Source organism: Babylonia areolata, chromosome 8, assembly GCF_041734735.1.
Source record: "Babylonia areolata isolate BAREFJ2019XMU chromosome 8, ASM4173473v1, whole genome shotgun sequence".
Classification (NCBI taxonomy): Eukaryota; Metazoa; Mollusca; class Gastropoda; order Neogastropoda; family Buccinidae; genus Babylonia; species Babylonia areolata.
In genome coordinates this window covers 9,675,400-9,687,809 of record NC_134883.1, presented here as the reverse complement: position 1 = coordinate 9,687,809, position 12,410 = coordinate 9,675,400, and the positions used below count along the sequence as shown (strand labels likewise).

The 12,410-nt window shown below is 40.6% G+C and overlaps 2 protein-coding genes across 2 annotated transcripts in view; one reads left to right on the top strand and one right to left on the bottom strand.

Moving 5' to 3' along the window:
• The window catches only part of LOC143284523 (alpha-L-fucosidase-like), a 12,305-nt gene extending 11,151 nt beyond the window's left edge, over positions 1–1,154 (bottom strand). The window contains exon 1 of the mRNA XM_076591233.1: positions 1,024–1,154. Within this exon, the coding sequence (XP_076447348.1) occupies positions 1,024–1,145 (122 nt within the window). The 5' untranslated portion in view covers positions 1,146–1,154. The remainder of the gene's footprint in view (positions 1–1,023) is intronic.
• A 2,447-nt stretch (positions 1,155–3,601) lies between these two features.
• On the top strand, positions 3,602–8,773 carry LOC143284524 (putative prolyl-tRNA synthetase associated domain-containing protein 1). Its single transcript, XM_076591234.1, has 2 exons — positions 3,602–3,728; positions 6,076–8,773. Exons 1-2 carry the CDS (start codon positions 3,645–3,647, stop codon positions 6,547–6,549), a joined length of 558 nt encoding a protein of 185 aa, XP_076447349.1. The 5' UTR covers positions 3,602–3,644; the 3' UTR covers positions 6,550–8,773.
• The last annotated feature ends 3,637 nt before the right edge of the window (positions 8,774–12,410 follow it).

Here is a 12,410-nt window from a genome sequence, read left to right as displayed (position 1 = left end):
TACATAAAAACTAGAATATATACATATAATTACACACATCACATTTTCCTTTCTATTCAACTGAGATCAGGATAACTCCTATATATATATATGTGTGTGTGTGTGTGTGTGTGTGTGTGTGTGTGTGTGTGTCAAAAAAAACTAACATACTGGAGTATGAATAAGTGAGAAAGAGACACACAGAGAGTAAGTGCATGCGCGTGCACATGCACATGAGCATACACATCTATTATATTGGAAAAACATTACACCTGAAAAATATGTGATGCTTGAAGATAGTGAGAGTCCAGTATGTCATTTCAAAGAGTAAGGACCTTCTCAACTGAGTCAGGATTTCCAAAAGAAGTGGTTCTTACACATTACAATATTTCATTAATTAAATACATGTAACTTGCAAATTCAATGAATACAAACAAAATTGCAAACATACAACATTATTCATAAAACCAGATTTGATATAATTGTATCAACACAAAAGCAAATGGACAAAACCTGACATCTAAATGCTGTCCTCATATGGGCACCACCATGCAAAAGAAAGAAAGGCAGACCACAAGACACACAGGGAAGATAAGTGGAAGAGGAGATGAAAACAGCATGTGAGACCTAATGAAATCAGCTGGATAGTTAAAGGCAGAAATGACTGAAGAAGATTTCTTTGCACCTAATGCTCCAATCAGAGTGCAGAGGATTAATGATAAATAATTAACATTGACAGAACACTGTGCGTGTGTTGTGCGTGTGAGGGGATAGGTGGGAGGTGGTGGTGGGTGGGTGGGAGTTTGGGGGTTGGAGGGGTGGAGGGTGTAGGTGTGTGTGTGTGTGTGTGTGTGTGTGTGTGTGTGTGTGTGTGTGTGTGTGTGTGCTTGCGTGCGTGCGTGTGGGTGTTTGTTAAGAAGCGCATGATTCATTATATTTAATATGAGAACACTAATTTATTTCCTCATAAAAAGTAAAAACTAACAAGCATTGACAGAAACATCATAAATCAATGTTACTGAAAAGGAAAATACATGCACATACCATGCTGGAAGGGGACGAGAATCCAACGATTCCCATGTGGGTTTGTACTGAGCTGCTGAGGAAAACAAAACAGCACACAACGTTGCTAATTTCAACACTGAACTCGCCATTGTTATGGTCATGTGGGTGGAGCCTGCTCTATCTATTTACCAAATTTGTCATCTTTTTACGCAATACATACAAAATTGCAAACGAGGTCACGATCGATTTTGCTCTCTCTCTCTCTCTCTCTCTCTCTCTCTCTCTCTCTGCGCGCGCGTGAATGTGTGAGTGTGTGTTTGTGCGTGCGTGCGTGCGTGTGTGTGCGTGTGCGTGCGTGTGTGTGTGTGTGTGTGTGTGTGTGTGTGTGTGTGTGTGTGTGTGTGTGTGTGTGTGTGTGTGTGTGTGTGTGTGTGTGTGTGTGTGTGTGTGTGTTGTTGTTGTTGTTGTTGTCTTCAGTTTAACGTCTTTCCACTTGAAGTGATATTAGACGGGGGAAAAAAAAAACCCAAAAAACTGAACAAAAAAACGTGGGGGTAGGGGCTGTGAGAGGGGGAGGGGTAAAAGTGTGTGTATGTGTAGAGGGTGAATAGGGAGAGACAACGCTAGGAAAAATGGAAACGTTATAAACGCCAACATCAAACAACTATAACATCTATAACAAAATGTCCTATAGGACTATGCAGCAAACCTTCTGCAATAACAAATAACATACTGGAATTGTTAATAACACATTCAAAAGAACTTTTGGTGAAGTCTGGCAAAAAACATTTTAGATTCTGACATTCGAATATAACATGGTTGCTAGAAATATGTTCTCCACATATGCGTCTGACATCTTTGCTGAACTTTGTTATAAAAGCATTCAATTTTATCCTGTTTGATAATGTATGAAGCTGCCTTAATCTTATTGAATTACTGTATGTATTTGACTGATTGATAGTTCCCGGTTGTTGAACATTAATTACACTATGGTTTAAAGCTTTGCCGTTTTCCTGGTATCATTCTCTGACTTCAGGTTGTTCCACGATGTTTTTTCTAGTATTCGATAACCCTCTTGTACAGACCACAGAGGCACATAAAGTTCTATGGTTCCCTGTTCGTTTTTTGCACCTTTTCTTGCAGCCCTGTCAGCCCATTCATTGTAGAGAATACCGAGATGTGAAGGAACCCAGCAAAACGTAATATGTGTTCCTTTCAAGCTTAAAAAATGTAAAATGTGGCTGATTTCTAGTATAATTTTAAATTTGTTCTTACAATTTGATTAGTTTAAAGCACATAATACAGATTTGGAATCAACGCGAAACAAGACTTGTAGAAGGCAATTTGGAAGATCAAGAATATGCCGATTTAGAGCCATAAGAACAGCAATAAGTTCAGCAGTGAATATTGAACGGTTTTTACCAATATAGTATGATCTTTCCGTTTTCATTTCTGGTATAACGAAAGCTGAACCTGCTTGGCCATGTCTAATAGTGAGCCATCTGTGTAGATCTGTAACTGATCACAGTATCTATTTTGAAGGTGTACTCGGACTTCCGTTGCCATGATATTCGGATTTTCATTCTTTTTAATGTCAGTATGATTAACATCAAAATGTGCTTTACTGATTCATCTCCCAGATGGGGTATGGACTTACGGTCTTCCGTGTGTCTACGTCATCTGAATTAATTTAAGATTTTTCGAACAGGTTTGATACAAACGTGCCAATGGGTGTTAAATAAGATATGTTTTTAGCTCTTTTGGGGAAGTTGTTTTCGGATGTAATTTTTACTTCCTCTGATGTATAATTTTCAGTTGTTGAGCTTCTCAGTACGTATTTAGCACATGCGAGGTTTCGGTATTCATCTAAAGGTAGTACACCTATTTCTTTGTATGTTCCGAGGGTCGATGCATGGAAAGGTACACCAAGGGCAAGTCTATATGCTTTACAGTCTATACTTTGAAGTTTCTTTAGCAAATAGTTTGGAGCATTGTGTGTGTGTGTGTGTGTGTGTGTGTGTGTGTGTGTGTGTGCGGCGTGCGTGTGTACTACAATGTGCATGTGGTCAGTAGTGTTTTATTTATGTCTCTTTTGAGCCCTGTGTCTTTCTCTCTCTTTTTTTCTTCTGTCATCCAGGACCTCAGCCACCTTTTTCTCCAACAAATGATTCCACTAAGACACTATACTGATTCCAGAGTACCGTGACTAGTTGACTAAAGCTTATTGATTGGGAAGGAGAGACAATATATATGTATGTATATATATATATATATATATATATATATATATATATATGTGTGTGAAATCAGATAAAACTAGGAAGCATTCACCTGCATGTGTATTGTTGTTTCTAACTGTATTTTGGTGAAAAATTATATGCCTGTATTTCATTATCCATTAATAAAAACCATCACTTTACACTTCGTGATGTTTGTATGTTGAGTGGGGTTTTGTTGTTGTTGTTTTCTGGGTTTTTTTTCTAACAATATGTCCATAGACACTAGAAATCCCGAAACATTAATAATATAGTGTCCAAGACCTGTCTCACTGTATCTTTACTGCATCCGATTTGCACCGGAAGTGTATTGGATGTTTCTGACCCTGTCAGAGTTCCAGTGATAATTAGGTCATTACTTCCTGCACGACGTCGACGCGCACCATGGAGGCCCCGAAAACCAAGAGCGATCTTCTTGCAAAACTGGAAGAACTTGGAATCAGTGCAGCTACTATCGATCATGAAGCGGTTAGACTTTTTTTGACCAGACTGAAAAACTAAGCGAAGCTTCCAGACCGTATTGAAATATCTATGAAACTGTACGCATGTTATTGCGGCACTGGCACGTGTCACGATTACGCAGGTTTTCATGTTTTCACTGCGTTGACGGCCACAATCATCAATTTGATTTTTACGCCGTTTTTGTTGGGTTGCGATGAAAGAAAAACAAGCTACAGAAAGTGACAGACCTATTAGTGAGGATGAAAACTTAGTCCTACTCTAAGTGGGTTCTCCGGCAGGCTACTATCACTTCACTTTTCGCCCTTCCGAGCTAGCCGGTCCCTTGCGGATCAAAGACAGCAAGGCCCCAAAAAATAATTTTAAAAAACCCAAAAATATTAGGGTAAGAGAGGGGTGGGGAGGACGGGGGCGGGGGGGGGGGGGGGGGGGGAGGGGGGGGACGGGTAGGGGACCTGTTATCTAATTAACTACTGATTGGGGGGCACCCTAGACTCAAAGGTGTCCAAGGTGTCTGCTGCTGTAGCTGTTTCAGGCAGGTTGTTCCAGTCACGTATCGTTCTGGGGAAGAAGGAATATTGCCTGTATTGGGTTTTACACTGGATCTGGTTGAGCTGGCGAGAATGTTTCCTTCTTTGTCTGAGTGGGGCTGGCACGATGCAGCTTTTGTTGACGATCGCCTCTTCGTCCATTATTTTCCGTAGCATGGCAAGCCTAGCTACCTTCCGTCTGTGCTGCAGAGTCGGCCGTTGCAGTCTGTCGATCATTGCGGTGACACTAGATGTGTTGTGGTACCGGTTGACCACAAACTGTGCTGCTCGTCTCTGGACAACTTCGATCTTCTTGATGTTGTCTTGGGTATGCGGGTCCCATACGGTGCACGTGTACTCCAAGATTGGTCTGACGAAAGTCTTATATGCTGTTTCTTTGAGGCCCACTGCTGGGATCTTCAGGTTTCTTCTGAGGAGGCCGAGGGTTTTATTGGCTTTTGCACAAATGGTGTTGATGTGCAGGTCCCAGCTGAGATCACTTGTGATGGTAACGCCTAGGTATTTTGAGGTAGAAACAGTTTCTAGGATATGGTTGTGGAGGGTATAGTCGGATTTTGCAGGACAGGATGATTTTGTAACTGGGAGAATAGTACATTTTCCAGGATGGAAAGCCATGTCCCAGCTGTGCTCCCATGCTTCTAGCTTCTTGAGGTCTTCCTGAAGTAAGTTTTGATCAGTTTTGGAGGCCTTTAAACGGTAGACAGCTGTGTCATCAGCAAACATACGTGTCAGTGAGGAGAGTTCTTCTGGCAAGTCATTGATGTACGCCCAAAAATTGCGCTGGCCCTAAAACAGAGCCTTGTGGGACCCCAGACTTCACGCTGACCTGGCTGGAAGCTGCGCCCTCCACTACCACTGATTGTTGCCGGTCTTTCAAGAAAGCTCCTATCCATTTGTTGATCTTTCCTTGGACGCCGTAATGTTTCAGTTTGTGGATGAGGAGGCTGTGGTTTACAGGTGCTATGGGTGCTATGGGCTGCGTTTTAGTATGGACGCTGATATCTAGTGAATTGTAGTGTCCATGGTTCTAGTGCTGTGTCGTTCGGACACATACACACACACACACATACACACACCGCGAGCACACACGCACACAACAGAAGTTAGCGTTACAATGTGAAACAAACATTCACTTAGGCACACAATAGATGTGCACACATGCGCGCGCGCACACACACACACACAAACACGCACACACTCACTCACTCACTCACACACAGGTTATTTGCTAATCTGCATGATATATTTGCAAGGAAATCAAAAACAATAATGTTATATACAGTGTGTGTGTGTGTGTGTACACTTACAGTGTAACATATTCCCTTTGATGGTGGCTGTTCACTATCAGTTTTTCATTCCTTGATTGCAGATCTGGCTAACGCCAGTAACAGGATTTTGAGGTGGTATTATGATAATAGTTTGTGAGAATTAATTTTTCAGAAGTCATTTTCTGTGGGAATATGATTGTGTTCTCTTTGTAGTTTCAGTTTCAGTAGCTCAAGGAGGCATCACTGCGTTCAGACAAATCCATATACGCTACACCACATCTGCCAAGCAGATGCCTGAACAGCAGCGTAACCCAACGTGCTTAGTCAGGCCTTGAGAAAAAAAAAGGTAAATAAATAATAGATAAGCGTACATAAATAAATAAATAAATTTGTAACAATAAACTTTATGAGTGTTATGATTTAACCGTTTTCTGTTGCTTCTGCTTATATACAGGCAGGACTTCATTATCTAATTGAGTGCCAGTCAGTTTTATTGACCTCTGCCTTGAGCATAGTTATTTGTGTATATGATTTCAGGTTTTCACAGTGGAGCAAGCTCTTCCCTTGGTTGCTTCAATGGATGGGATCTTTGCCAAGAATCTTTTTCTGAACGACAAGAAGAAAAACCTGTACTTGTACTGCGCACCACACTTCATAGATACGAAGCTGAATGAGCTTGCCAAGCAAGTGGGTGTGTCTGGAGGCTTTCGCTTTGCTTCTGAGGAAAGGCTGACCGAAGCACTGGGTCTTAAGCAAGGTAGCGTGTCGGTTTTTGGTCTCATCAATGATCCTGGGCAAAAGGTGAAACTGGTTCTGGATCGCAAGTTCTGGGAGGAAGAGTCAGCAGGGGGCAGCAGCGAGGCTGAGGCGGAAGGTGGAGATGCCGCGCAGGGTGGAGGGGAGAAGTGTTTACTCTTCCATCCTTTGGTGAACACTGCGACCACAGGGATTTCCATTAAGGGGTTGAAAGCCTTCCTTAACTTTACTGGCCACAAGCCTATCATTGTTTAAAGGTGCACCTCATAGAGCACTTTTTAAATCTTCAGAGATCAACAAAGATTGCAATCTTTGCCCTCTTGCATTTGCAGTCTGAACATTTCAGTTCCTACTTCTGAAGAAATTTCCCTTAAATTCTTTATTAGAAAGTCTCACTTGTTTGACCTTCTTCTTTGTCAGCACAATGAAAATGATACAAATTGCAAAACCTTTCTGTTCAGTTAAGATGTACCAGTTTCTATATCCAGAAAACTATCCATAAAGATATAGTTTTTTTTTATCATGCCCTCTAATCAAGTTAAAAATGGTAATGTTCAGACCATTTTTGGTTGCCTCTATCTATAACAGACAAAAAAACAAACAAAACAAAAAACAAAAAAACAGAGGGGGCAGGGGGATAAAATTTGTGCCAATGTATTGTAGGGGTGGTGACTAAATTGTGACTGATGATTAATGCAACATTTATGTAGCATACATCTCCAGTTTGAAGTGAAGCCCAGTGCTCATATGAGCAATATTGTGCAGTTGGGGTTGGGGTTTTTGGTTTGTGATTTTTTCTTTATTTATTTCATACATATTTAGTGTTCCATTGTGGACAAATACTCCACAAGTCAGCTGTCATTTCCTTCAAGTGTACTTTTTTTTTTTTTTTTTTAAGTGAAAGTTGACATAGCTACATTACTTTCATCAGAGATCAAATATCTTTCTTTTAGCCAGGAAAAAGGTTGTTGAAATTTTTTACAGGCTTTCAGAAAAAGTATCTATTTCATAGGTGTTACCTGGTATTCACCGGTAATGCAAAAAGCAAACAAAAACCAATACATCTAAAACCACAATAGATATTATCATTTTGCATCAATATAAATTACAATTGCTGGTATGACCCTGTAGTGACATTATGTTTGTATTAATGTATGGCAACGACATCAGGAAAAGATAATCAGACAACACATATTCTTAAAGTTACTAAAAAATCTTTGTATACGTGCCTGTCTATTTGTCTCTTTGATTAATGAAAGTGAAAACAGTTTTAAGATTTCAACAAATGATCAAGGTTATAGACAACGTGGAAATTGAAGACTACTGCAACTCAGACCATGCCAAAGTCTGCACATTTACTTGCAGTCTAAAAATCTATGATACTGCTTCATATTGATACTGTGCCTTTAGATGTGCCCTGATTTGTCAGCTGCGGGTGTATTTATGTAAATGTTGCATTGGAACAGGAAGTATTGTTGACAGTGTGGGTTACAAACAAGTAATATTTGCTGTACATTTTTGCTGCAGAAGTATTGCTTTTTTTTGCATCTGGCCTGCATTTTTCTGGTCAGTGAAACTGAAAGGCTTTTACCTTTCATTTGTGCACATTGTTGGCATGTATATTCATAATGTGATTTTAATGGAGAGATACTGCTCAAAGGTCATGTCCAATAGTAGTTTACATATCTTTGCTGCTGTTGTTGTATAGGTTTTGTTGTTGTTAGGATCATGGGTGTGAAACATATTTTTATCATATTTCATGTCTATTCAGGACCATTATTATACACATTGTTGGAATTGATTGACCCTTTTTTGTTTTCAATAAATTCATGTTGTGAACGGTTTGTATTCCTGACACTATATTGAGACATTGCTTTGGATATTTACTTTTGTTTTATTCATCATATATGTGTTGAAAGTGATTCAGATGTGTCTTTCACTCAGTTTTAGCTTATAGAAAGACTATAACTATGTATAAGCAACAAAAACAATAAACAGTTCATAGAAAGGGATGAAAATGTAATAATCTGACTAAGGCTTTTTATTCGTATTCTTTTTAATCCTTATTAATTCGTTTACTTAATCATTCTATTTAATAATATTGACAGCAGACTGTTTTAGCATTTACATATGTGTTGCTCGTGGTAATTTTTAGAGTGAAAAAAACCACAAAAAACCAAAAAAAACCCAATAGCTAATAGACAGTGTCACGTTTGTACAATGTTATTTGGGGGAAAATACAATCCAAAGATCTTGAGAAATACACTGTTCTTTTATATGTGTTCATCTCAGGATAAATCCGATTTCTGTGAGTTTATGTTCTTCACCAGGATGATCAGTATTTGATTTGTGTGAAAATGTAAACTATTCATAAACTCTGGTTCTACTTACATGAATCTCAAGTTTGAAGATGTTTTTTCTTGTCCACATATTCAGCAATGCAACTGTTGTTTCTTGACAATAAACATTCTAACTTTTACATGATTGGTATTTTATTACAATGTGTGTGTGTGTGTGTGTGTGTGTTGTTTCAATTTTAATGATCAGGGGGCAACACAATATGTCTGTGTGCATGTGCATTCTCATGCTTGTGTATATCAGTTTACGTTTATCATTGAACAGATCTTTAACCTGCACACCCTTTGCAAAAAACACTTCCAACACCAGAGAGAATTTTGCCATGTCTTTATAGACTTCAAGAAGGCGTTTGGCAGAGTCTGGCAGCAAGCACTATGGGTCACAGTGATTATTTTATTTTATTTTTTACAACAGGCAAAAGCTTATCAACACCATCTAGCAACTATACTCCAAAGCAACCAGTGTAGTACTTACACATGGTGCTATTGGAAACTGGTTCAGTTGGAGTCCATCAGGACTGTCTTCGTTCTCCCATGCTGTTCAACATTTTCCTGGAATGCATCATGACTTATGCGCTTGAAAATCATATAATCTCAGTCAGCATTTGAGGAAGAACCATCACGAGTCTTTGCTTCACAGACGACACTGACGGTGTAGCAGGTAGTGAGCAAGAACTCGCCCAGCTTGTTAAAAAGACTGGATGAAACATTGACAAGATATGGCATGGAAATCAGTGCCGGAAAGACCAAGTTGATGGCGAGCCACAACACCACCGTCACTGCTGATCTGCTGATACAACTGTCCAGGGACAGAAGCTAGAAACTGTTCAACAGTTCACTTACCTGGGATCCGTCATCAGCAGTGATGGATCTAAACTAGAAATCCTCTCAAGGGTAGCAAAGACAACAGCATTGTCCAGACTGAAACCTGTATGGAAAGACCGTAATGTCTCTATGAAACACAAGTTCAGACTCCTGAGTGCACTGGTTATTCCATCTTGAACGTGAACTGGAATCAGACGTTTGAGGCCTGTGAAGGCCTGCTTGTCGTTCAATTAGATACAGTATACCAGCATGCGTGGCCTAATGATAGCATACTGGATCATAAATACTTGGAGAGTTGGCCCAAAGAGCGTCTAACCTAGTCTTGAAAGATGACATGGTTGGGGCAGTCATAACACTGTCTGGCAGACCATTCCATTTATTAACGACTCGCTCAGTAAAGAAGGAACTGCGCACTTTCAGTCTACAATGTGATTTAGTTAGCATTAAACTGTTACCTCTTCTGTCTCTACTTACTGCAGATGATAGTTCAGGATTTGTGGTCTTGTAGATTCCGTGTATGTATTTATAGCAGTCAATCATATCTCCCCGCTGCCTCCTGTGTTCTAGACTAGGTAGCTTAAGGAAAGCGAGTCTTTCATGATAAGGCTTGTTGTTCCAATGACCAATCAGTTTCATTGCCTGTCGCTGGACATCTTCCACCTCTCTGCACAATGTTTTTGACTGCGGATTCCAGACCTGAATGTCCATATTCCAACTGAAATGGGTCTAACAGGGATTTGAACAATCGAACAAACAGGTCTTCAGATATGTAGTCGAAGGAACGCCTGATTATACCAACCATCTTGTTAGCCTTTGCAGTAACTGTTGCCACATGCGTCTCAGTTGAAATCCAGCTTGTTGTCAATGTACACTCCCAGGTCTTTCACCACATCACTCTCAGCAAGTGCCAGGTTGTATTCCTCCCCACTGTTAGTTTTCCCTTTCATGTAGTAAATTGCTTCCAATTTGCAGTTTCCTGGCTTTATTACACTGCATTTTTCTGGATGGAAGTGGAGGAGCCACTCTCTAGACCACTGCTGTCAGGTTGTCTAGGTCATCTTGGAGGACTTGTGAAGCACCTACTTGGTCACTCTGTGTGAACAACTTTGTGTCATCGGCAAACAATTTCACATTGCTCTTCACTCTGCTAGGAAGGTCATTAATGTACAACAGGAAAAGCAGGGGTCCTAGAATGCTACCTTGTGGGATACCGCTTGTGATGTCTGCCTTCTGTGATGTTGTTCCATTCACAACCACCCTCTGCTTCCTTTGAGACAGAAAGTCCTGGATCCAGATTAATACCCTGCCTGATACTCCATGTGCATGGATCTTAGAGACAAGTCTGCGATGCGGGACGCTATCAAACGCTTTCTGGTAATCCATATAAATAGCATCATTGGAGCCACCTCTATCTAGGGTTCTTGTTCAGCTATCGAATACATCCAACAATTGCGTAGCACATGAGCGTCCCTGAACAAAGCCATGTTGTTCTTCGTTGATTAGGTTGTTGGTCTTGAGATGGTCCCTTACCAATGTCTCAAGAACGTTACAGAGAATGCATGTGAGACTCACAGGTCTGTAATTATTTGCCAAGATCTTACTTCCCTTCTTAAAAATTGGAGTCACAAATGCTTCTTTCCATTCCACTGGGAGCTTTCCTTCTTCCATTGATTTCTGAAACAGTGTCGTTATTGGAACTGCTAGGGCCTCCGCAGCTTCTGACAGAAGGAGGGGACTGATGCCATCTGGGCCTGGAGCTTTTCCTGTCTTCAGGGTCTTGAGAAGTTTTTCGACTTGCTGAACAGAAATGGTTAACCCAGTGAGTTCTGCCTCATATGTGTAATGGAGGGGTTCATGCAAGACGTAACCCTCATGGCGGATTTGGAAAGAGGAATTCAAGCAATGGAATTGAGATGTTATTGCATGTACGCTACTAAACATCAGATACACTGATCATATCACCAGTGAACGTGTGCACCAAACCATCAAGCAGCACATTGGACCTTATGAAGATCTGCTGACATCAGTTATGAAAAAGTTACGCTGGTATGGCCACGTAACAAGATTCAAAGACCTTGCTTCAGACTTCAGAAAAATTTCTTTGCAGGCACGTAAAAGTACAAAATAAAAGCACGAAGACATACCCAAACGTTCCCTCCACCCCTGCACCTCTCCCAATGCTTAAACACAAAGCACTGACGTTTGCTGGCGCACGTACACACACTATTGATGTACTTGCGAACCCCCCCTGCTACCCCCACCCCTGGGCTTTTCTCTCTCTCACACACACACTGACCCACCCCCGCTCTCTCTCTCTCTCTCTCTCACACACACACACACACACACACACACATTCTTGTGCACAGTACAATATTGCACCAAATTACCGCTAAGATAAAACACTGACCACTTTAAACTGAAAAAAAAGTAATTAGAAAAAAAAGTTTTTAATGAATGCCTGCCTGGTCAGTGAAGCAAAACAGATGATAAATTACTGAAAGCATCTGATTCACTCTGCGACTTCCCGGCATGTCATGCATCGCTCACCGCGAGTTCCTGAATGGTGATGAAAGCTGGCTCGATCAGGTAATTCATCCTCTTGTTGGCAAACATGTTATTTTCATAACTTGCCTGAAAACATTCAGTCACACAGCAGAAGTATGAGTGTGCACTAACTCAGGCTGTTTGCAAATGGAAGATCAAGCAAGTTCAGTTTGGGCTTGATTAAATCATATATATCACAACAACAATTATAAAGGCCGCATTGGGAGAGAGAGAGAGAGAGTCGATTCACATAGCACTCCTTTGATACACACCAAACTTGTGCAGCTCAACCAGCATTGTTACATGTCGACACAACCCGTACATCTACTTCAACACATCTGAAAATGTGTTTTTAGTGTGTCAGTCAGTTAAATGCGTTTGACGACACTA

What these genes read in the sequence shown, in the direction of transcription:
- LOC143284524 (XM_076591234.1), top strand. Translation starts at nt 3,645, where the DNA reads ATGGAGGCCCCGAAAACCAAGAGCGATCTTCTTGCAAAACTGGAAGAA. An exon ending in CTACTATCGATCATGAAGCG is followed by an intron (nt 3,729 to 6,075) that starts GTTAGACTTTTT and finishes ATATGATTTCAG; the next exon opens with GTTTTCACAGTGGAGCAAGC.